Here is a 24,727-nt window from a genome sequence, read left to right on the forward strand (position 1 = left end):
GATGTCCACGCGTCCGGTGGCTACAGGACGTTCTGCTGAGAAGTTTACGGTAGAGCGTCTGTGATGAAACTGACCTCAGGTCGTCCCCATTCAAGCAGCTCAGCATTCGGTCTTGTTGTGTGGCAGCCGGCTTAAGTCTGATACTCATCTGCTTCATGTGAAACCGGTGATTCATCACTCATCACTGTGATGCCACAGTGGTTCTTAATCTTTAATCCACAAATATACTAAACATGGCCACACACTCGCTTGAGTTCTTGGCCGATATGGTCACTGAAGGTTTCCAACCGCAGCGCTGAGTCACTAGTACCCAACAATGGCAGCACGGATTGGACCACGTAACCTTCACCCCCTTTTGATTAAGGAGTCGCTTTTCTTAAATACGTCTTTAAGGAAATAACATCTGGCATTCCATTAAAACTAATGTGTGCACGTTTGCTCTCCACACCAGTTGTGAACTGTCAGTTTGGAGACGATGAAGTGTGTGTGTGTGTGTGTGTGTGTGTGTGTGTGTGTGTGTGTGTGTGTGTGTGTGTGTGTGTGTGTGTGTGTGTGTGTGTGTGTGTGTGTGTGTGTGTGTGTCGGCCAGGTTCCTTTTTTTTTTTTTGTTGCATTCAGCCTAATTAATCCATCCTCTGTGACTGAAGGACTCCCCGCCCCTCCTTCCTCCGGCCCCCGTCCCATTGGCATTTTGGGGGGCAGAGGGATTCAGCAGGACCCCCGGGCCCCCCCCCTGCCCTGACCCCTGCCCCCCCACCAGTGGAGCATCTGTGGATCGATTCCGTAGCCAGCTGGCACCAGGGGGAACGGAGGCAGGACTTGCCCCCTGAACCCAAACGCACCCTACTACCATTTCTGAGACGATCAATGGGAGGGTTTGATTGCCCTGATTGCCCTCTTTATTTTACACGCATGTTTTATTACACGCGTGTTTTACTGCCCTCGTTGTTTTACACGCGCTCTCATTTGTCATCAATCTGTGAGTCAAAGCGTGTGTCGGCCTGAAGTGATGCTCTGCAGTTGAGCTGTGGTGCAGCTAGGGGGCGACATACAGCCATCCGCCTCTCTCTCTCTCTCTCACACACACACACACACACACACACACACACACACACACAGGTATTTAGTCTTTCTCTGGGCTCAGAGCATGTTATAAACATCCCATTCTCTCTGTAATAGATTAAACTTCTTTATTGTTCTTCCCTTTCATTTTACACATTGTCACAACCTCCCAGTCATCCTAATCCCAGCTATCCTAAACCCCCCCGCGCGCCCCCCCCCCCCCCACACACACACACACACTCTTAAACACACGTTCACATGCGCACATACACACACCTTGATTGACAAGCAGCATCTGGGGAAAGGGAGCAGATTTCATTGTTTGCTGTCCCCACTCAAATCTGTTGGGACGGTTATTCCATTCTTGCACCGGAGTATTTGCATATCCTTAAGTATTTCCTATTTTTTAAGACCCCCCCCTCGTCCAGGTCCCTTGTTTCTGCTAAATCCCCTCTTCTTAAGTGTTTGGTGCATTTAGCAAATTCATTTCTAACGCATCTCCATGCTCTATTAGCTTAGTCTAATAGCCAGGGTGTAATCTGCAGCGAGATAGGAGGTGGAGAGTCCCCCCCCCCCGTCCTCCTCCTCTCCTGATGGGCTGTTCTTTGGGGGGGCGATGAAACGTCATCATCCTCCACAGCTAAAGCGACGAGGCTCAAATGTCGCCACAAAATGTCAAGTGGTTTCTTCATTTTTTTAATTTAGTTATTTAGCTATTGGTCCGAGCAAGGATAGGAGGGTTAGATGAGATGTTCAGTGGGAGAGAGAAGGATGGGAGGAAGGAAGGATAGGAGGGTTAGATGAGATGTTCAGTGGGAGAGAAAAGGATGGGAGAAAGGAAGGATAGGAGGGTTAGATGAGATGTTCAGTGGGAGAGAGAAGGATGGGAGGAAGGAAGGATAGGAGGGTTAGATGAGATGTTCAGTGGGAGAGAGAAGGATGGGAGGAAGGAAGGATAGGAGGGTTAGATGAGATGTTCAGTGGGAGAGAAAAGGATGGGAGAAAGGAAGGATAGGAGGGTTACATGAGATGTTCAGTGGGAGAGAAAAGGATGGGAGAAAGGAAGGATAGGAGGGTTAGATGAGATGTTCAGTGGGAGAGAGAAGGATGGGAGGAAGGAAGGATAGGAGGGTTAGATGAGATGTTCAGTGGGAGAGAGAAGGATGGGAGGAAGGAGGGATAGGAGGGTTAGATGAGATGTTCAGTGGGAGAGAAAAGGATGGGAGAAAGGAAGGATAGGAGGGTTAGATGAGATGTTCAGTGGGAGAGAGAAGGATGGGAGGAAGGAAGGATAGGAGGGTTAGATGAGATGTTCAGTGGGAGAGAGAAGGATGGGAGGAAGGAAGGATAGGAGGGTTAGATGAGATGTTCAGTGGGAGAGAGAAGGATGGGAGGAAGGAAGGATAGGAGGGTTAGATGAGATGTTCAGTGGGAGAGAGAAGGATGGGAGGAAGGAAGGATAGGGGGGTTAGATGAGATGTTCAGTGGGAGAGAAAAGGATGGGAGGAAGGAAGGATAGGAGGGTTAGATGAGATGTTCAGTGGGAGAGAAAAGGATGGGAGGAAGGAAGGATAGGAGGGTTAGATGAGATGTTCAGTGGGAGAGAAAAGGATGGGAGGAAGGAGGGATAGGAGGGTTAGATGAGATGTTCAGTGGGAGAGAGGAGGATGGGAGGAAGGAAGGATAGGAGGGTTCGATGAGATGTTCAGTGGGAGAGGGAAGGATGGGAGGAAGGAAGGATAGGAGGGTTAGATGAGATGTTCAGTGGGAGAGAGAAGGATGGGAGGAAGGAAGGATAGGAGGGTTAGATGAGATGTTCAGTGGGAGAGAGAAGGATGGGAGGAAGGAAGGATAGGAGGGTTCGATGAGATGTTCAGTGGGAGAGGGAAGGATGGGAGGAAGGAAGGATAGGAGGGTTAGATGAGATGTTCAGTGGGAGAGAGGAGGATGGGAGGAAGGAAGGATAGGAGGGTTCGATGAGATGTTCAGTGGGAGAGGGAAGGATGGGAGGAAGGAACAGGCCAGTCATTTCCTCTTGCATGTAAATGCAGCATCCCTATTTGTAGCTCTATATTACCAGTAGCTTTACTACTCTGCACTGATTGTGTGTGTGTGTGTGTGTGTGTGTGTGTGTGTGTGTCCTCAGCGATGAGGCCAAGATTGAGTTTTCCCCACTGAGCCAAAACCTCAAAGTTGTGTGTGAAGACATCAGGCAGTGCAGTGCTCGCATCGCTTCATCTCCCCAACGCAGCTGTGTGTGTGCGCGTGTGTGTGTGTGTGCGCGTGTGTGTGTGTGTGTGTGTGTGTGTGTGTGTGTGTGTGTGTGTGTGTGTGTGTGCGTGTGCGTGCGTGTGTGTGTGTGCGTGCTCTCGGTGTCGCGTGGGAGAGAGCGAGATGCTCGGCTTTGTTTGGCATCGTGTGCACGAGAGGATGAATCCTCGGGGCTCCATTTACAGCTCAAACGAGAAGGTATTTTTCTCTGGTATAATATCCCAAGTGTGTCTGCGTAGCTTCATATGCTGAATTAAGACGGTGAAAGGAGAGACGCATAAAGGGGAATCCGATGGATCTGAAGACACTAAATGTGTTTTACCAGCGCCTGCTGCGTCTGATCCTCACGTTGGGTTCAGTGTGTCGTGTAAATGACCACGTAGCCGTTCATGTGGGTGGACAACTCGCAAGAGTTGTGCTGTGAGGAAGTGGAAGTGTGACCTTTTTCTGATGTAACATGTCAGAAAACTGAACTCACTATGAGGAACATGGGCGGACACCGGTTCTAGATCTGGATCTAGATCTAGAATTACCCCCCCGGCTGTGACTTGATGCACACATGTGGATGTTGTCCTCACAGGTTATTTACATCGACATCTTTGCGTTCATTTCCAAATGCCTGCTGCCGTTCTCTTTTCTCTATTTGATGCCCGTCGTGTTAATGGACCCAATATGTGCTCCCTGCCTCCGTCTCCAGGAGTCTCCGTCGGGCCGGAGAAAGGCTCTGGCCACCAGCAGCATCAACATGAAGCAGTACGCCAGTCCAATGCCCACGCAGACGGACGTCAAGCTCAAGTTCAAGCCCCTGTCCAAGAAGGTGGTGTCGGCCACGCTGCAGTTCTCCCTCTCCTGCATCTTCCTCCGTGAGGGAAAGGCCACGTAAGTCCCCGTCGTCACGCCCTCCGCAAGCATCGCAAACAATCGGGTCTGTGGTCGCACGTCTTCTTCCTTGCAGCATGATGTTTATTTAGTAAGCTTATGGCCCATTTAGGGCGGGGCTGCTGTGATTGGCACCGCGTGTGTTTTGCATGGCGTCACCCTCCAAGATGGCGGGGGTCAAAATGCAAGACGCAAGGCTTCCAAACGCCGGAGCCCGATGCGCGACGCCAGCGTGGTATGCTTTAGGGCGGGGCTTACTGTGATCGACAGGGCGACGTCCGGTCTGTAACACGCAAGTCTTGTGTAATTAAACGTGTTATTCCAGTTCTTGAAATATATTCGGAGCATCATTTTAACAATGTACTAACGTCTTAGTAACTCGGTTGCTGTCACTGACTGTTTACCTTTTAGCAACGCAGCCCTTTCAGTTCTGTTCCTTTCTTTTAACCCGGGATGTTTGAAAAGTGCTCGTGTGGAATGGAGAAGCTTTGATTGCAGGTCTTTTAATGATCTACCAGACGGGGAGAAAAATGTATTAGAATATGCTTCGTATGTGCACACATTTCACATGTCGGCCTCTTTGATTGCACAAAGTTTGATTGGCGCGCACACACACACACGCAGACACACACACACAGACACACACACAGCTCCTCTTTCATTCTCACACATTCTTCTTTTGATATGACCAACATTCTCAATCTCGGTGTTTGCCGTTTGTCATTCATTCTAATTTGATAGCAGCAACTTTCATTTACAGACACAAACACACACACACACACACACACACACAGACGCGCTGAGCGAGAGCACAGCAACGCGGCCTTTGTTGTGGCGCGGGCGGCGGGTCGATGGAGCGTAACCCTTGTTAACCCTTCGGGGAATGATGTCGACCACACACAAACAAACTCAATCTCACCAGTTCAAATGAGCCTGCGGGTCCGGGAGGCACCGAACACAAAGGGCCGAGGGGAGGATACACTGATTGTGATGGAGCCGCTGGTTTTGGGGGGGACTGATGGGAGGAGGGGCTGGGGGGGGGGGGAGGGGGCTAAGTACACAAGAGGACATCAAATACAAGGACTACTGTAGAAAGTTGATGCGTCTGTGAGCAAAGTGATGGCGAGAGGGAAAGAATGGACGGGTGGTCGGCAAAGAGCGAGAGAGGCGGTCGACGGACAAAAGCTTACAATGTGTCTGCAGGTGGAGAGATGAGAGGTGGAGATGGAAGGAAGGATGGAGGCTATAAGAATCCTTGAATGTGAGATAGTTACTGGCAGCTGTAACGATTCATAACGATACATTGCTGATTTATTTAATCCATTTGTGCTTTGTTTTCTCTCTGTTGCTGACGTATTTATGTGTTAAGTGTGGTCTTCTTAAAAGCACCATATGCATCTGTTTTGATCGAGTCTGTCCCCCTCCTGGTTCTGGTGGTGCAGTGACGAGGACATGCAGAGCCTGGCCAGCCTGATGAGCATGAAGCAGGCCGACATCGGCAACCTGGACGACTTTGAGGAGGAGAACGAGGACGACGAGGAGAACAGGGTTAACCAGGAGGAGAAGGCCGCCAAAATCACAGGTGACCGGCTTTATTATTTCAAAGTTGATCGTTGACCGCCCCCCCCCCCATCGCCCCCTGATCACTGCTGAGCGGACACCGTGGTTTAGACAGGAGCACGCCGTCTCACGCCGGCTGATCCTCCTCAGCGTAAAATCTCCGCCTCAAACAGCAGTTTGCTTCTTTCTTGATTTCTGCTCCTACACGTGTGCATGGATGCGTACTAAAGATTATAAATTCATGAGTTTCCTTTACAGTGTCTCGTCTGCTTCTTTTGCCTAAGCTTTAAGGCCCCCCCCCCCCCCCCCCCACACACACACACACACACACACACACACACCGTGTTGGCGGCGTACTTCCATACGTGCGTGTTGGGGTTCATTCTGTGATCTCATACATGGGACTCGGGGCTTCCTGCTTTGCTTAATCCAACTTTCTTCATGTTAAGCTTCATGCCCCCCCCCCTCCCTTTCTCCTCCCCTCCCCGCTCATTGTCTATTTTTATGTGTATGCATTGGGCGCCTACAGCGATGCTCCACTAGCGTTGCTGCTTTAAATCAAAGGCCTGGCCAAGCTGCCAAACCCCCCCCCCCCCTCCCCCCCCCCCCTCTCACATTCCCCTCATGGATGCCACCCAACCAACAAGCCAGCAAGCCGCGCCAGCGCTGCTAACGCTAGACGAACCCCGCAGAACGAATGTCCACTATGTACATGAAGAACAGAGAATATATGACGTGTTTTACATCTTCATGAAGAGATATTTAGTGTGTTGTTTGTGATTCTGTGGGTGTGAAATGTGCAGCCAAGACAACCAGCTAGAAAACAGCAAATATTACAAGCACGAAATGAATAGTGTGTGTGTGTGTTTCTCAGTGTTAAGCTGCCTTGTTCAATGCTATTCTTCCTTGCTCCCTTCCTGTATGGCCCTCTCGTTTACAGAGATAGTAAACCAGTTGAATGCCCTCAGCTGCTTACATGATGATGATGATGATGATGAAGGTGGTCTCCTAAAGCGAGCTTGCAAAGCAACTGCTAAGCCTGCCGCTTCCTCCCAAGGTCTTTTTTTCACCTTTCTCTGACCCCCCCCTCTCATCCTGTGATCCTCACTCATCTCATCTCCATTTCTGTCCACGGTTTTATTTTTTTGTCATCCTTCCATCCTTCCCAGCTCTCCTCTCTTTTTGTTTCTCTCTGACTCAAGTGTCCCATCCCCTGATCCTCCTCCACGTTGGTATTTTGACGGTGTTGTGGTCATGTGGTCTTGCCAGTTTATCTTGGTTCATGTGGTGATGTCATCAGTCGTTTGGTTACTTTTCTTTGTATCTTTTTCTCACTGTGTCGTTTACTGCATTTGGTAGTGAACCAGTCGAGGTGAACGGTGTCAAACAAATGACGTAAATACACGCACACACGCCCACGCACACACGCCCACGCACACACGCACACACCCACGCACGCACGCACGCACAAGCCGCCGCGCACTTTCCACAGGCCCGAATTGGGTCCTGAATGTTGTGGGTAAAAGGGGAGGATCTTGTCAGGGCCCCCTGCACATAGACCGGGGGACACTTGCTCATGTAGTGTGGCGCCCTGCCACTCTCCTTGGCCACCCCCCCCCACCCCGCCCCCCATGGCCCCTCCTTTGTAAACTTGACCCACGCCCCTGGCAGCGTGCAATGGAACCCCAGTGAGTGAGCGGGCGATGAAGATGAAGTGGACGCTTCTCCACCCTCTCCAGCTGGGATCTCCATGGCAACTCTCCCAGCCTTCACCGTTGCCCCGAGTAACCCTCCTTGCACTGCACCCGTTTTCCCAGAATGCCCCGGCTGTGCACGCATTGAAGTGGGTCTAAGCAGCAGAGACGTTTAGGCAGCGCTGCGCCAGCAAGAGGGACTCTCACAAGACTGAATGGTTCACTCCAAGTGCAGATATTCTTTGTACCTCCTTTTATTTTGGGACCTTCATTGTTTTTGTGGCTGTTATTTGTTTCCCCCTCTGTGGCTCGTGTGTCTGACTTCCTTTTTGATCTTTGGCCACAGAGCTCATCAACAAGCTGAACTTCCTGGAAGACGAGGATCCGGAAGCGTCTCCGGCCATGTGCACGAATCCCTTCGACGAGGCCGACGACGACCTCCATCCAAACCACCACAACCCGTTTGGTGACCCCGACGAGGAAGGCATGTTCCATCTGAATGTGTTTGTTTTGGGGAGTGTCTGTAGGTTTTGGAGGTGCACATACCTGGAATGTGTGTGTACTCATGTATAGCGGGAAGGCCTCAACGCTTCCACTCAGACAGCTAAACCAATATTTTTGTCTGACCACCTGAGTAGCCAGGTGTGTTATGGATTTTCTTTTCTTTTTTTAAATGTCATGCTCTCACACACACACACACACACACACACAGCTCCCACTTTGATGCCTGTCGCTTCAATCTGAGCATTATGGTCTGTTTTTTGAATCTTTTAATCGTCTTCCTCTGTAACTAATTGTACGGATAAACAAACTGCTCGTGTCAGACGTTGTCTTAAATGTCTCGTTCAGTCCGTCTCTCTCTCTCCTCTCGGGGCCGAACAGAACTTCCTGCCCAGCCGGCGTCGAGGCATCAGCTCGGGGACGATTCCTTCGTCGACCACGGCTCGTCGAATCCGTTCGACGAGCCGGACGAAGCCGCGGCCGCACCCCCCTCGGGGAACCCCTTCGACGAGCTTGACCGGGACGCCGACCTCCAGCCGGACCCGGAACCCCCGAAGCCCAGGCCCAGAAAAGGAGTGCGCCCTGTCGACATGAGCAAGTACTTGTACGCCGACACCTCTCACAACGAGGAGGAGGAGCTCGATGAGTAAGACCTTACGTCTCCATTATGTCCTATTTCTTCACCTTATTCAAGTATGTTTAATCAGCTCACAGGACGTGGTGCATTAGTCACCCTCGGACTAGAAGACTCCCTCTGGAGGTCTCCAGTACACTCAGTGTTGTACAGTACATTGATCATCTGTGTGAGTCCGAGCAGAGAGGATTTCTTTGCTAAGCCGTAGAGCAAAATGGCCTCTGACACGATCCTGTGTGTGCTGAGTTTGCCATACTTCCCAGTAAGGCTTCCCAGCTTGGTGACTGTTGGCAGGCCGAGTCCTGTAAGAAACCCTCCTTATAAATGGGTACTTGTAACCCCCCCCCCCCACCAGGGCAGAGTGGCGAGGTCGCTCTTTCAACGGGAACAAGGGCCCTGTTGTTCCTCTGCATTCCTTAACCGTGTCTCCCTCCTTTCTCTCCCATGTCGTCCCCTCCCTCCCCCATACTTTCTCCTCAACGTTAACCCCAGTGACTCAATCAGTGAGAGCAGAGCTGCTGGTGACTCTGAGGCTTGAGAAGTAAAAAAAAAAAAAAAACTGCTTCTAACATCGGTTCATACCTCGGTCGCTCATTAAATGCTACTATGAAAACCGCACACCAGACGTTCCCGTGTCACATGACCATCCGTGCGCACTAGGCAGTGGGCGCCATGCGCTTCAGTGGTGTCGTGACTTCAGACAGGACGCGTGCGTCTCCCTGCAGGCGAGCGAATGTAGACTTGTGGATTTGAGCTGTTGAGCGAAGCCGCCTGAAGCCGAGACAGTTTGTCTCTCACGCCGGCAGCGGCCGCTCTGCAGAATGGGGCGGGTTCAAGAGGGCAGCGCGCTGTTTTGACTGGAGCCCTTTCACGTGTCTTTTAGCCGGCGCTGGTCTGTTAGAGCTGCTCTAAAGGCCGGACGCCTTTTCTTTTCTTCCCTGCGTATCGCTGTGCGCTTAGGTATACGCTGAGTGGCTCTAACCTCCTCTTTCAGGCTGATACCTCGTCTTTTTCTTCCTCCCTCCCTCCCTCTCTCTCTCTCTCCTTCTCACCCTCGCCCCCACCGTCTCCATCCAATCTCTTGTTTGTTGAGGATTGCCTGTTGCACGTTGAGTGAATGTCTCAATGCCGTGGCCCTGCTTTCAGTGCCACAAGCATGCCTGTATATTGATAACACACTGGTATGTGTGTGTGCTCATGTCCGTCTGTCTGTCAGTGGTCCACCTTGGGCAGTAAGGATATGAGGTCACGCAGAGCTGACCTCGGTGCACCTGCATCTTCTATTACCTTACCGCTCAGTGTGTGCTGTTCATTGTACTGCGCCCAACTCTCCTTCCCATGATGCAATTTCCGTGTGTGGGAAATAAGAGTAGAAATAGTGCTGCTAATGTTTCTGGTATGCTCATCTTTGTAACGTCACATTTGAATTATTTCACACTCCTCCATCTGTACACATCACTATAATTCCCATTAAAAAGTAACATGACCGCTTTTATTTATTTTTTGGTTTCATCCCGGCGGTGCCTGCTGCCACAGATCCAACCCGTTCTACGAGCCGAGGACATCCAGCCCCGTGCAGACCGCCGCCGCGGGCCTCTGCCCGGACCTGGGCAGCGACCAGAAGAGGAGAGCTCCCCCGCCCCCGAGTCCCGGCCCGGAGAGGGAGAGAACCCAGGCGGTGGCAGCGTTGATGGGGAGAGAGCTGGCCTCCTTCTCCCCGAAGGTAAACAGGCTGTGATTCAACTAACAGGACACATGTTTCAATACAACACTTCTGTAATACCCACAAACACCTTTTATGTAACCGTTGCCTCTCACTAAAGATTTAGGATGTTTAATTCTGATCCATTAACCCTCCGGTAATGTTAATCAAATACAATAAATGTAACCTATGATTTAGGCGGGAACACAAACAGTGAATATAAGTGAGTGACTAGAAGCATTTTGTGTGTGTGTGTGTGTGTGTCCACATCAGCTTTTTTCCTGCGTGTACAATCCCATCTTCTGTCCCATTCTTTATGCTCACAGAACTCCACAGCCTCTCATTTGCATTTAGGTATTTGTTTATTGGGGTGTTTTCGTATGTTTATTTATTTATTTAAATGAGGTAAATCATGGCTGGGTGTAATTAAATGGCTGATGGTCACACACACTCGCGGCAGGAGTCAGACCACTGGTGGGGAATGATTGGCTGGGGGGGAGGTTGAAATGTGTGTATGGGTAGGAGCTCAATGAGCCTATGTGGGGCTTAAACACAGGGGGCTTAACTACAGCAGAGCGATCACAAGGGGGTGTTGACCCCCTGTGCGCACACACACACACACACTGTATACAGTTACTTTCTCACACACACACACACAGGTTCCCCCTCCCCCTGCAGCTGGATAGCTAACTGTTTTAGTGTAGCTGGGCGGTGATGCTGGCCGTCCATGTAATTATGGCACAGTGCCTTTATCACCCGGCTGCAGTTGCCTGTGACCGTGGGTGAGGGGGCCTGAACCACTTTAATTACCCAGAGCCAGTAGCCTGTGGTGGGCCACACTTCGCCGAGAGATGCCCCGGCCTCTGGAGCCGGGAGGTGGGGTGAGGGTGGGATGCAAAGAATGACTTGTGGGTGAGGATCGAAGGGGACGAGGGGGGTGCAGAGGAGAATCGGTGGGAGATAGTGAAGGGTAAGAGGAGGGAGGGGGGGGGGGGTGATGGCCGGGGAATAATAGAAGATATGATGTTCACAGTAAACAAGGAAGGCCTACAGGGTCTGTTGACATATACGGCGAGTGTGAATGGGTTTTTCTTTCTTCTCACAGAGCACTACGACACACACAGACACACAAACACACACACAGACACACAAACACGCACACATGCTCGCGCTGCAGCCATGTGTAGGCTGCGTGATGACCTTTGAATGTAGGAAGTCAGAGAGGATTAAGAGGAGACATTCCCCCTATGAGTGGCCGAGACACAACCAACACATCGCTACACTGTGTGTGTGTGTGTGTGTGTGTGTGTGTGTGTGTGTGTGTGTGTGTGCGCGCTCGTGCTCGCGTGCATGTTTGTATCTGTTCTTACAGTTTTTCTAGCACGCCTCAGGCTCAGTTCACTGAATTATAACCTTCCCCCAAAACACTGCTCACCGCTCTCATACGAGAGGTTTCAAGGTGTGTGTGTGTGTGTGTTCTCCATTTATATTTCTCCCCACCAACTATTCATGTAGACAATTGCATTGCAAGGCCGAGATAAAAAAAAACACGGACAACTGGGTCCAATCTCTGAATGTGAACATACAAATTGATGCATTGAAAGCCGCTGTGCCGTCCCCACCCGCCCCGAAGGGGACCAATCGTCTCGTTTGTGTTCCGTGGAATGAAATCGGCGACGTCGCGACCGAACCAAGGAGAGGTTTTCACCTTGGAATTCGTTTACATTTATTCTTACATCTATTCGGCTCGATGTCCTCAGCGCGTGGACGTGATAATATTCCGCTGGGGGAGAAGGATGTGAGACACTATGATACCACATGGTGTTCAAACTAAACTCTCTGCTTGTCTTGCATGGAACCCCCCCACACACACCCGCGTGACAGCCTGTGGAGAATCGGGCCGTCTACGGGACATATGGAGCTCGCCCACTTGCTCCGTACACAGTTATTACACGTATGGATTGGATTTACATTAAGCCCTGACAAGAGCTCACAGCTCAGCACAACACACGTTTGGCAGATTTGCGGACGGGATACGATGGCAGGAGCTCCAACGCATATAAGACACGGGGGGGGCGTTTCATCTCGAGACAGTCCAGTGGGATCGATGCTTAGCAAATTTACATTTAGCACGCAGGGTTTAGAGATGCAAATCTACAGAGGCTTCAAAAGCATTTTGTTCACACGGAATTAAATGTGGCTGTTTCCTTCCGAGGCACTTTTTACATTTATTATTCCTGTTGTGTGAGCGTTCTTGGAACTCGTTTATTCCAACATCAGCTTCCCCCGATGGTGCACCTTTTTAGGACACCTGTCATTTTAAACAAAAGACTGCGGGTTCCCCTGTAAAAGAGCAGCTTCTCCCGTCTGGACCAACGGGAAGTCACTCCGTGGTGAGACGCCGTTTCGGTCCTCGTTGAAGGAAGGTGCTCTCTTCGCCGGGTTCTGGAGGGATCACAGCCGTCCACGGTCCTTGTCTGGGAAATGCAGATCCTCGGAGAGGAGTGGAGTTTAGGTTTAGCATGTGTGAAGGAGCCGGAGGGGTGGAAACGCTTGTGGGATTAATGTAAATGAAGCGGCGGGTTCCTGTTGGGCGGGTCGCGAGCCCTGTCGGGTCCGATTCAGTCCATCTCTTCTCCCGGTGATTCAGTGATCCCCGGCTCCCTCCTCTCCGTTTCATCTCCGTCTCCATCCCACACTGAGGCGGCTGCACACTTACATACTCTGATCTTTGGGATTCTCATCAAGTTTCCGCTTCACGAAATATTTGTCCTCATTTTCATACGAAGAAAGAAGTCTGAAGGGAAAAGTTTCAGCTGTAAAGTTGTATATTGGCTCGACATTGACTCAGGGAAAGCGTAAGCCTTTAAAACTTAAAGCTGCTGCTACTCTCCTCGCAGTGTGGACGCTGGTGTCGCTGACGGCTTCATGGGAGACCTCGGGAATCTAACCTCATCGCTTTCCGTCTCTTCCCTCTTTTTTTTTTTTTTTCCCCCGTCGCTTTTCACACGCTCGTTCTTTCCGCAGTGATCCGACGCGAGAGGTGTGTTCCTCTTCCTCCCCTTCAGTTGAAGGGCGCGTGTGATTACTTATGTTAATCAAAGGGGTCAAATTAAATAGAGCTTTCTCTTTGCAGGTTGTGAGAGCTCCTGTGCCGTTGGGGGGGGGGGGGGCAGGCAGAGGCCACAGCTCCCCTTCCTCTCCCAGACTTTGTGTTCACAGCCCCTCCTTCAGTTCACAGTGCCTCCAAATTGAAATTAGAATAAATTAACATTATTTAATTGGGTTCGCAGAAGGCTGCGATGTTTCTTAATTAGCTTTCGCCGGCGTTTGCGGCGGGAGAGCCGCACCGCGCGCTGCCCGCCGCCGGGTTGACGACCGAGCAGGCTTTTTATTTCCGCCGAAGGACAGACGGGAACCCGAGGGACGAGGACGTCCGTCCGCGGGCTTCTGGTCTTCGCCCCGGTCCAAGGTCTCCCGTCTCGTTATCGTCGCATCCGGTGCGGCCGTCTCTTCTCTGATGACTTTGCCGCACGTTTCACAAAGAGTCTCAGGCGAAGAAAGTGGCTCGTGCAGCTCGACGGGCTCAATGGAAATGCAGCCGATGCTTTATTTCTGTCTACAAACACTGAACATCTGGCTCCATGGGGGGGGGGGGGTGCATATAGAATGTCCACCGGGACACAGGAGAGCTGTGTCTCTTGACATTTCACTACCCGGACGAGTCGTAGCGGTCCACTTCTGAAACCTAGCTGGGCCGCATTCCCTAAACGGTGTAACACTAGGAGAATAATCCCCGAGAGGAGTGAGGCTCAAGTCGGTACCTCTCAATGTCTTCATTTTGTCCCCGCGCGGACCCCCTCCCCAACCCTTATTTGCAGCCCGTGAGTGGTCTGTCATTGGATCCGGTGGGAGAGAGCAGACCCAGTTTCTCCTGTCAGGCTGCCGCTGTGGGACCTCTGGGCTTCCTGTCGTCGTCTCCTGCTGCGGGGCATCGCTGTCATCGGGGGGGGGGGGGGGGGGGGGCGGGGGCTTGTAGGCATTACTGGACACAAGTCTGAAGGGATGTTCGATATCGAAAGGGTTTGAAATTACGCTACAATGGCAGAGAAATGTAAAATGTGGAATACTGAACGTGTATTGTAGAGTTGTGAGGGAAGTTTCCATCCGGTTGCTGTAATGCGCCCGTCGTTCCTCCACCTCGTCCTCTGTCGGGTGCACGCGCAGTTCACGAGTTAAGCACTGCGAAGAGCTCACTCTCCTCAATACCCGCGCCGACTGGTGTAAAAGGGCCTTCCGCAAAGCGCCACTTGTAATCTGCCTTTGGTAAGTCCTCCTTAGTTTTATCTGCCAAGGATTACCACACAGGAGAGAGGGAAGGGAGGCGCCGAGCGAGAGAGAGAGAGAGAGAAATGAAAAGCAAGTCAAACAGAAAAACGATGAAGATGGAAGAAAATGAAAACAACGTCGCTGCGTAATCAGAGAGAGAGAGAGAGAGAGATTTGAAGGGAGGTTTCCCTCGCCGCTCATTTAGAGGGAATTGACTAATCCCTGCGTGATTGATGTGTGCTATGAGAGGCTCTATAGCAGCCTAATAGGGCTTATGAGGATGACCAGAAAGTCCTTTGTGTGTGTGTATGAACAACTTCTATGTGTGTCCTTCCATCCAGCGGCCACAGAGGCCTTGGGTTTGAGTGACATGGAGGCCGAAGAAGGGGTAACTTTATCTTAATCTGGTCCTCCAGGTGTGTGTGTGTGTGGGGGGGTTAAAACCAAGAAGGGGACAGGGTCTTTTTGGGGAGGGTTTTAAGGGGGCTTCGGGTGGGGAGATAGAAGTCCCCGCACTTGAAAACTCCTTTGACCTGGAGAAGGTCTAAACCCCCCCCCCCCCCCACCCAACGCCCATTGAGAGACAGCGCTCACTTAGTCATTCCTTACCTTCCTCCCGTCATCCTTAAGCTGCCCCCGCTACATTTTAATTGAATTAAACCAACCGTTCTCCGTAATTTAAAAAGGACCTTAGAAGTACCTTCTGAATTAGTCTGAGTGATTTGTCTTTCAAATTGTGTGTGTGTGTGTGTGTGTGTGTGTGTGTGTGTGTGTGTGCGCACTCAGTTTGAGGAAAGCAGAGTGAGTGTAGAAACGATAAGGCTTTAATTGCCTCTTCATAAAGCCCTGCGGCCCCCCCTCCCTCGGACTGTTATGGTATGCAGGTGCGCGCTCTTTAGTGCTATAGGAAATACAAAGTGGCGTCTTCCGCTCGCAGATCGCTCCCTCGGCTTTTAATTGAGCACTCTCAAGAGTTGGAACTAGATTTGATCGCGCGGTCCGGCCCGGTTCAGAATCAGACCCCCACTGCGGGTTTGCACACTCGGAGCCGGCACGTAGCTAGCGTCGGTTAGCTCGGACCCATTTGGGGCCACCAGGAAACAGGAGCACAGTTTTCTGCTTAGAAAAGTGGGCTGAAGTGTTTTTTTGCATCCATATTTTGGACGTAGAGAAACTCACACACGTCTGGTGGATACGGGTCAATCAGCGCCTGTCAGTCTCCTGCCTCATGGTCCGGTTGACCGACCGTGAACTCCTGTTTACAATGTTTACAAAAGTAGATGTTTTCTCACACGGCCCAGAGGAGCCGCCCCGTTCATCCCTTCATCGCCCTCAGTAAGTCAAACATGTCATCCGTCTCCCCACAACAAGGGACAAAATACTTTGTGGAAGGATCATGCTAACATTAGCATGTTAGCGTACATAACGACACAAGGCCAGCAAAGCCATGTGCACGTTGACGTCATGTGTGCACACGTGTAGTGTTTAGATGTAAAGTGTCATGAAACCTCATGAACTCCCTCACAGTTACTCACACCTTCCTCTTTGTCTCCTTCCTTCCTTTATCGATGCTCCTCACACGCTCTCCGGATGCTCTTGTCATACTCCTCCCTCTCTTCCCCGCCACACCCTTCCTCCTCCCGTATGTGTGTGAGAGAAAGTGTGTGTGTGTGTGTGTGTTGATGTGTGTGTTGATGCGTGTGTATTCTGATCGGGAGTCAAAGAGGTGACTTTGTAATTATGTTCATTTTAATTGGCTGTGCTATCACCCCTCTCATCACTTTGGAGCCCACGCTGCGCTGGACAATGGCTGTCTGCAGTGGGGGGGGTTACACAACTGCTGTGTCAAGACCCCCCCCCCCCCAACACACACACACACACTAAGGCTCAGTCAGCCCCTTTACCTGCAGAACATAATTCCTAAAGTGGCCTCCTTAATGAGTTTCCCTGCCCAGGCTGAGATTAATTGATAAATGGCTGCGTTATCGTCTCAGCTGATCTCTGAATCCATTGCACCACTAATTTGTTTGTTGAAGATGGCAGTTAAAGGAGATTAATACGTTATAGATTTATAAGAGCCCCCCCCACTCCCTCTCCTTCTCTTCCTCCTCTCAAAGCTTAGTTATTTATCTGAGGAAGATGAGGAGGTGGAGGAAGAGCGACGCTGTAGGTGGCCTTTAGATTCTTTCAGAATCTCAATGCTACAATATACTTTAAGGTGCTTGATACCAAATTAAAATCATATCAGTTGCCACCGCGCGTCGCTATGGTGACGCATGTGCGCTGAATGTTGTGTATTCATGATCTGAAGGTCATTTGCTTGGCTGTGACGTCCCGACATCAGATACACACTCATGTCTAACGTTGAAGCTACGGCAACATCTGATCGCTGGTATAACGGCAACCTCACACTCATTGATCATTTCACCGATATTCACCCGGAAAGTCCATATTGTCGACCCAATTATTGGTATAAGCTGCACGCATTACATTAGTCCCAGTGTACATAGTAAATAGGTATTCATAAGTATTGGTTGGACTCGTGAGTGAGCGTCACCGGCTGCAGGTCATGAACACGACTTCGTAGACACTGATGGAGGAGGTGGAGGAGCCAAAAAAAACGGGCTTTGAACCCTCATTCGGAACGGTTGAAATTTCATTTTATTTAAAAGACCTGGAGGTGGACGCAGCATCGGTAGTCTTGATTTGTCCCTTACACACACACACACACACACACACACACACACACACACACACACACACACACACACACACCCGCCCTGCGTGTCGTCCCAGCCAAAGCTAATTTGCAGAGGCGTGAGTGTGGGTAATGCTACGAGCTAAAGCCGCCGCTTACACCGCATTATGCCCCCGTGAAGGGGGGTTGGGGGGGGGGACTACACGCTGGCACGCTCTGTCTGCTGGCTCCTCCAAACTGTGTTCTTTCATTTGTGTGTCCTTTGCGGTTCTTTTTTTGCACGGTTATGCCTTCGGAGCAGAATGGTCCTGGAAAAGGAAACGGCTTTTTCTTCTCATCTTTGCATTTTACATCTCGGTAGCCAACTGCCAAAAGGGCCTCTGTCTTGGCCTGCAGGTTCACTGCGAGATGGGAAGCATATCTGTTTCTGAGCAAATCACTAGCACCCCCCCCCCCCGACATTACCATCGCCGCCATCATGCCTGTAGTTGCAGATCTCGTCCTTGTTGCGGCAGCAGGATTGCTGAATGAACAGTGGGAACAAAGAGAAGCGGGTTTTCAAAGGCGTCAGCGAGCTCTCAGGTGGAAAGAGTCCTCGTTCACACCTGTTCCCACACATGGAAGCATGCAGGACTAAACCTGCACGGCCTCACACACACACACACACACTCACACACACACACACGCGCTCTCACGGCTCTCTGGAAGGTGATTACAACAGTAATGCGATATATCCTTTGTATGTTAATGTCTGTTATTTTTCACGCTACATTTGCTCTCCTCTCCTGTTCCTGCTATTCCCCCCCCCCCCCCCCCCCCCCCATTGTTCCAGCCACTCCTCATCTCTATTTACATAATTGAACTTTTGATTGGACTTTGCGGCTCTCATGCGGGCGGCGTTTGAAATCCGACGCATAATTTCATTGGTAAGACGGCGGCGAGGTGATAGAAGCGTTCCTTTTTTTCATTTTTTTTTCAAACGCACAGAGGTCACGACGCGGAAAGCTCAGATTAAAACAAATGTCTTGTTTGGTTTGAACGTGCAATTAAGTAATTGAGCGTGTTCGTAGAGACGAGAGCTTCCTGCAGCAGGCTGGACGGGCCTTAAGGTGCTCCCACCGGTAGCCTCCTAAACGTGAGCCGCTGTTTTCTCTCTGTGTGTATTTGCATCTGCATCTTGAATAACAACAAAACACAGTTGCTGTGTGTTTACCTATTTGTTTGTCTTTTAATGTTTACCGTATTGTGTGTGCGTACAGTGTGTGTGCCTTTCTACTGATGTGTGTGTGTGTGTTTTATTTTTCCAGCCGCAGGCTCCTTGAGCGGATTACAAGTTTTAAAGAGTCTGAGATTCAACACCTCCTCCAATGTGACATTGTGACGGTGCTTTGAAGTCATGGGGGGGGGGGGGGGGGGGGGCTCTCCTCCAGTCGTGGGTTCGTGTCATCGGGTCGAGGCCAGTTAGGTTGATGCTTGAAAGCTTCATAACATAAAGAATTCATTCATTATATAATAATAATGAATATCCGCTCTCACGAAGCAGATTCCGCTGTAATTATTATTATAGTAAATATATTAGGGTGTATATATATATATATATATATATATATAATGTTATTGCTAATGGTAAAAGCGGCTTGTGTCCAATCATTTTCAATTACTCTGCAGCTTTGTTGGAGCCAGACGTCAGATGTAAGGTGCCAATACGAAATATCTGCTTGAATTCATATTCTCACTGCGGTAACGCTGTTATTGAAGACTTATTTTATGGTGAAAACTGGATGATGGTCAGAGCCTCATTTTGAAACCCCAGCAAAAGCTTTAAAGTCTACTGTGTTTCAAATGTCTCCCCTTCCACTCGTCCCCGTGTCTCAGGGGTTTCTGACCTCCTAAAGGCATGTTATAGTATTTCTGTCCTCACGCTGATATTACCCCCCCCACACACACACACACACACACGCGCGCTTCTAATGGGAACCTTTTCCAATCTGCTACAGAATTGTTGTGTTGCTCGAGAAGATGTGACAGTTCTTCTAATTTTCCATATCAGGGTTCATCCGCCTCTTACTCCCAAAATCACACCCAAAGTCCGCCCGGCAACAGGAACCTGGATGCTTCCATTCCCGAGTTTCCTCCTATCTTGTCATTCAGGCATTGTAGTGAGCTTACCCCCCCCCAAAACCGTTCTTTTTTCCGTCTTTCTTTGCCCCGTCGGATGTATGTTGTTGACACCGAGGCATCAGAAATAATGGAATCTCTTGTCAGTGTCTTGTATTTTTCCGCCCAAGCTGTTAGCGCTGTGTGTAATAGCAGCACGGAGGAGGAAAGGGGGGCGGTGGGGGGGTTATGAGCCACTGATAGTAATGAAGGTTGCCTTTTCATTCTTTAATATGGAATGTTTGTGGGCCGAGGCAATGCTCTCCGCTAATCCCCCCCTCGAGCCGAGCCGGCTACATGGACACACACACACACACACACACACACACACATCCTGGTGACATTCACATAGACTGATAAAAGACACACATGCATGTGCACACACTCCTATCGGCTAGACAGCAAACTGTTTGGTGAGTCCGGGTGCGTTTCTGTTCCCGGTGAGGACGACGCGCCGCCTGTTTAATATTTGAGGCGTTTTAACTGGACGAGAGTCACGTTCTCATAAAACCCGTTTGTCGAACTGAAAAATCTCCAACAAATCTGGAAGTTTGGAAAAAGCGCCCATAGTTGAGTTAAAACAACCAAGTGCTCTTGGCTGCGTCTGTATTTGAAGTGTGTGTGTTAATCTGTGTGCGTATTAGAGAGTACCTTTTTAAAGGTCTGTGTTTCCCACTGGCTAATGTGTTGTTGTGTGTGTGTGTGTGTGTGTGTGCTTTCCGCTGGCTACGGAGCGGGGTCTTCGGCGCTGGAGTGTGCTGTGTGTGTCTAATTGCCTTAATAGCACCTGGTCTCTAATCCCAGGTAATTAGACGGCTACTTTCAACCGTCACTTGAAGAAGCAGAAAGGGAAGGCCTGGAGGAAGACCACTCTACACACACACACACACACACACACACACACACAGAGGACAACTGGAGGAACACGTTTAGTTCAGGCTGCCATGACGATGACAACATTTCTTCTCTTTTGAGGACATACGTGATATATTAACGTAAACTTTCTCCTCGCCCCCCCGTACAGTAAGACCGCCGCGTTATAATCGCTATTGACTTTCTGCAACTTCCTATCTCGTGCCCCCCCCCCCCGCCTCCCTCCTGCGCGTATTTGAGGGGAACGCAGGCATCTTCCAGGCCGCCTAAAACGTGTCTGGAGAAGCTGTGGGGAAAGGTTAAGGCCCTCTTTCAACAGATGAGCCGGAAATGTCAAGTGTCTGCCCCTTGGGCTCGAGCTGCCGTGTCTCTGTACGGAGACTGCCGACGGCCCGCAAGCGCACACGCACACACACACACACACACACACACACACACTCTGGTGCAAAGGTTAGAGCTGCTATTAGAGATGGCCCTGCGGTCTCTTTGGCCCTTGTGGCATGTTGGAGTGCTCCAGGTTTTCTGGTCACAGGTTAACCTGCAACAATAGAGGAACCTTCTTTCACGCGGCCGCCCTCTTTTCATGGCGAACCGACTATTTGTTAGTGCGTTACTACATGTCGACTTCAGGGACAAACGCATGTCTAAGTGAGTTGAAAGTGTGGTGGCATTAAGCTGAGGCACATCTCTCTCTCTCTCTCTCTCTCTCTCTCTCTCTCTCTCTCTCTCTCTCTCTCTCGCTCTCTCATCATTAAGCCAATCAAATCCATTACTTTTTACTTCCCAGATCAAGTCCTACATCTCTCAATAACCTTCTGCACAAGTTCCCCCCAAAACTGTCCTCCCATCAGTGTCTCTCTCTCTCTCTCTTGCTCTTTCTGTGTCTCTCCTGTTGTTGCAGTAGCAGGAAGCTGCCAACAGAGGGGGCTGGTTGGCCACCACAGACTCAGGAGGTCCATTGTAGCAGGCCTCATTATGTCGGTCAATATCTCTTACTTCACGTCTCACCGGCCGGTTGTCACCTCAGATAATATTGGACAAACAAATCACAACCTGCAAGTGCATTTATGTATTATTCAACAGTAAACCATTCTTAAAAGTCTCAAACGAAGACTTTGACTTTAATTCTCAAATGAATTAAATTCAATATTAAACCGCTCTGTATATTTTCCTCAACGCGTTGTAATGTGAACGTCATATTATTTTGAATGTAGACGTCAAAGCCCTTAAACGCACGTTGTCATGCTATTTAGAACCATTCTTATTAGTCACGTGTTTACGCAGCGCTTATAATAGAAATGTTGGAGCGTGTTTCGTAGGGTTTTTTGATCGCTGGGCTCTTGTGAATGTGAATTTAATCACATCTCAATGACATTTTCTCTCCCGTCTGATCTGAGAGCATTAGCCCGTATCTGTCGCTCCAGGAGCAGATTAGGGAACGGCCCGCTGAATAATCAGAATAGCATTCTGGTTCTGCTGGACGTCGGAGGGGAAGACCGGTGTCTCCTCGCCGTCGAGGATTTGTGGGATTTGGAGTCTGGGAGAAGAGAGAGGCTCCTAATGGCCAAGAGCTTTGGAAGCCAGATAAGACTTCACAGGCGGGGCTAATTAATAAGATGTTTACATTATTCACGGTCATACGCTGCTTTGTGCATGACCCTTCATTACTGTGTGTGTGTGTGTGTGTGTGTGCGCGCGCACTAATTGTGAGTCAGCATTGCAAGCTAATTGGACAAGCAGAGGTTTAAGTAAAACATTTTATCAAATAACGAAAGGAGCTCAGACATGGAGGATAAAAGAAGGTGGGGGGGTCTTTGTGCACAGTAATAAGCGTTATGAGAACAGGTGTATTTCTCTTTCAGAGCATCGGAAATCACATGAAAGTTATTCATGTGTGTGGGATCGGCCTTCCAATGCACATTATTTATGTTTGTTGTCCTCCTGTGACCCAAAAGAGCTCCTTTGATTGTATTTCATGTTTTCCTCCTGCAGCCCAGCCCCGTCCCGAGCCCCGTTCTGGGAGGGAAGCCCAACGCCAGCCAGTCTCTGCTGGTCTGGTGCCGCGAGGTCACGAAGAACTACCGCGGGGTGAAGATCACCAACTTCACCACCTCCTGGAGGAACGGCCTGGCCTTCTGCGCCCTTCTGCACCACTTCAGACCGGACGTAATGTACGGAACGCACAAACACCAGGGCTGCCATTAGGACCAGTGGGGGGGGGGGGGCTGTAGTCTGTGGATCAGTCTGACATTGTGCGGTTTCATTAATCAGCGGGAGACTCTGAGTTGCACACACACCTGTGGCCAAACGCTGCTGCTGCTGCTTCGGAGGAGACCTGGTTAACGTTAGCCGCTAGCAGGCCCCTCTCGGCTAACTAACAGGAGCGGAGGTCGTATATGATGCGTTCAAGCTCTAGTCAGGAAAGATGAGAACTGACAGAATGTGCATTGCAAAGCTTTAATGATGATGAAAGGAGACATTTTCACAGCGGAGTGGAGAGGGAGAGTTATGTGGTGTCAAGAAGGGACAATGTCTTGTATGAAAGACTCCTCATTGGCCTCTTTTGTAGCCTGGTATTATATTTGCCCACAACCTGTCATCACGTGTCCTGATGTCCTTTGTCATTGTGTGTGATTCAGAGGACAGATGTGTACTTAAACACTTTACTACACAGATGTTTGTGGCCACTTATCTCACGTATACGCGGCCAGAATTATTATTTGTGAAGGATTGTGTGTGTGTGCGTGTGCGTGTGTGTGTGTGTGTGTGTGTTGTGTGTGTGTGTGTGTGTGTGTGTGTGTGTGTGCGCCTTTGCACTCGGCTGTGTGGTATTTTTACATATTTTCCACTCTATTAGTTCTGTTGATTGCACTGCTATGAAATTGCATGTTACAGTTCTAATGCCATTACATGTGACGCATATTTAAACGCACCTCTCTCCCCCTCTGTCTCCCCCTCTGTCTCCCCTGCTCACTCTCTCTCTCTCCCCACTGTTTCCTCCAGAGACTACAAGTCACTCAATCCTCAGGATATTAAAGAAAACAACAAAAAGGTAAGAGGCACTAACCGCTGGGTCCTTCACACCACTTAGCCCCCCCACTCCATCCACATCTCCATTCGGCCATTAATCCCTGGATGCTGTGCGTGTGTGTGTGTGCATGTGTGCTCTGAGGGTGGAAACACACATGACGGCAGACAACGTGAGCGCTACTGCCAGATTGTTATAATGACAGTGTTGCTAAGACGCGCCCCCCCCCCCCCCCCTCCCCACACGCTGTGATGTAGTCGCCTGGCAGAGGTGAGACGCGCTGCCAGCTGGGGGCCACTAAGTCTGCGATGTGTATTTAATAACAGTATATTTGTCTTGTGTTGATTCGTTTTGTTTGTACGCGTAGTACAATGTAATATCCTTGTCCCCCCCCCCCAACGTAAATGCGCTTGCTCATCGAACAACCCGTTCACGCCGTCTCCCTCCATCGTCATATCTGCACATTCACAGTCTGCACTCATGACCCCCCCCCCCCCCCCCCCCCCACCCCCCCCACATCCCCACTGTCCCTCTGGCTCTACACAAACACATTTTACTTTCTTCGAAACGCACAAATGCACATCTATGCTATGCACACACACACAGGTGCCCCCCCCCCCCATCCCCTTTCGCCCCCCCGGAGGGCGACACAGAACGATATGCGTCGGGTCCCCACAGCTTGATTTCCTCTTCTCATACACTCTCCGGCTGGGCGATAACCTCTGGTGGCCCTGTTAGGCATGAATGCCACCCTGTTGACAATAACCACCGTGGAGGGAGAGGGACAGACCCAATCCCATATCTGCTACCTGCCCCCCCCTTCCCTACCTCCCCCGGGCCCCTCACACCTCCAGGTGCTCAAGTAGCCCTGAAGAAATTGGCCAGATAGAAGTAATATGGGAATATGCCGTAGAAGGCGATAGCCGGTGAATAGCTGCAGCTCTCTGAAGAAGGACTGTAGGTAGATATCAGCTTCCTCCTGCGCTCATGTACCAACAATCCATGTGTGCATATACTGTGTTTGTGTGTGTGTGTGTGTGTGTGCATTATGTATAAATATATACATATACAACAGGTTTTTTTCCTTTTTTGCGACAATTTATCAAAAGATTTATTTCCTCTGCGTGTCTTTACTTCATTTACACTGTTAAGGATGTTTAATGCATCACACAAAGTCATCAAACACGTCGTACTGACTGATTAATGAATAACGTATTGGCCAACCCGGGTTCTTTTGGACCCTTTTCCTTCCTCTGCTCCGGTGTGAGTCGCACTCTGCAGGGACGGCGGTTCGATACCTTGTGCTTCTACAGTTGTACATCAGATTCATGCCTGTGAT

At 50.1% G+C, this 24,727-nt stretch overlaps 1 protein-coding gene across 10 annotated transcripts in view; it reads left to right on the forward strand.

Annotated features, from left to right (window-relative positions):
• The window catches only part of ehbp1 (EH domain binding protein 1), a 77,575-nt gene that overhangs the window by 25,709 nt on the left and 27,139 nt on the right, over positions 1-24,727 (forward strand). For 5 of the 10 annotated variants that reach the window (XM_078104245.1, XM_078104246.1, XM_078104251.1 and 2 more), the window contains 8 exons: positions 4,031-4,212; positions 5,655-5,794; positions 6,713-6,829; positions 7,813-7,950; positions 8,349-8,613; positions 10,138-10,324; positions 22,353-22,531; positions 23,364-23,412. In XM_078104245.1, the coding sequence (XP_077960371.1) occupies positions 4,031-4,212; positions 5,655-5,794; positions 6,713-6,829; positions 7,813-7,950; positions 8,349-8,613; positions 10,138-10,324; positions 22,353-22,531; positions 23,364-23,412 (1,257 nt within the window). The remainder of the gene's footprint in view (positions 1-4,030; positions 4,213-5,654; positions 5,795-6,712; positions 6,830-7,812; positions 7,951-8,348; positions 8,614-10,137; positions 10,325-22,352; positions 22,532-23,363; positions 23,413-24,727) is intronic. The other 5 variants (XM_078104248.1, XM_078104249.1, XM_078104254.1 and 2 more) reach the window with 3 other exon arrangements.

The sequence above is a fragment of the Gasterosteus aculeatus genome, chromosome 6 (assembly GCF_964276395.1).
Source record: "Gasterosteus aculeatus chromosome 6, fGasAcu3.hap1.1, whole genome shotgun sequence".
Taxonomy (NCBI): domain Eukaryota; kingdom Metazoa; phylum Chordata; class Actinopteri; order Perciformes; family Gasterosteidae; genus Gasterosteus; species Gasterosteus aculeatus.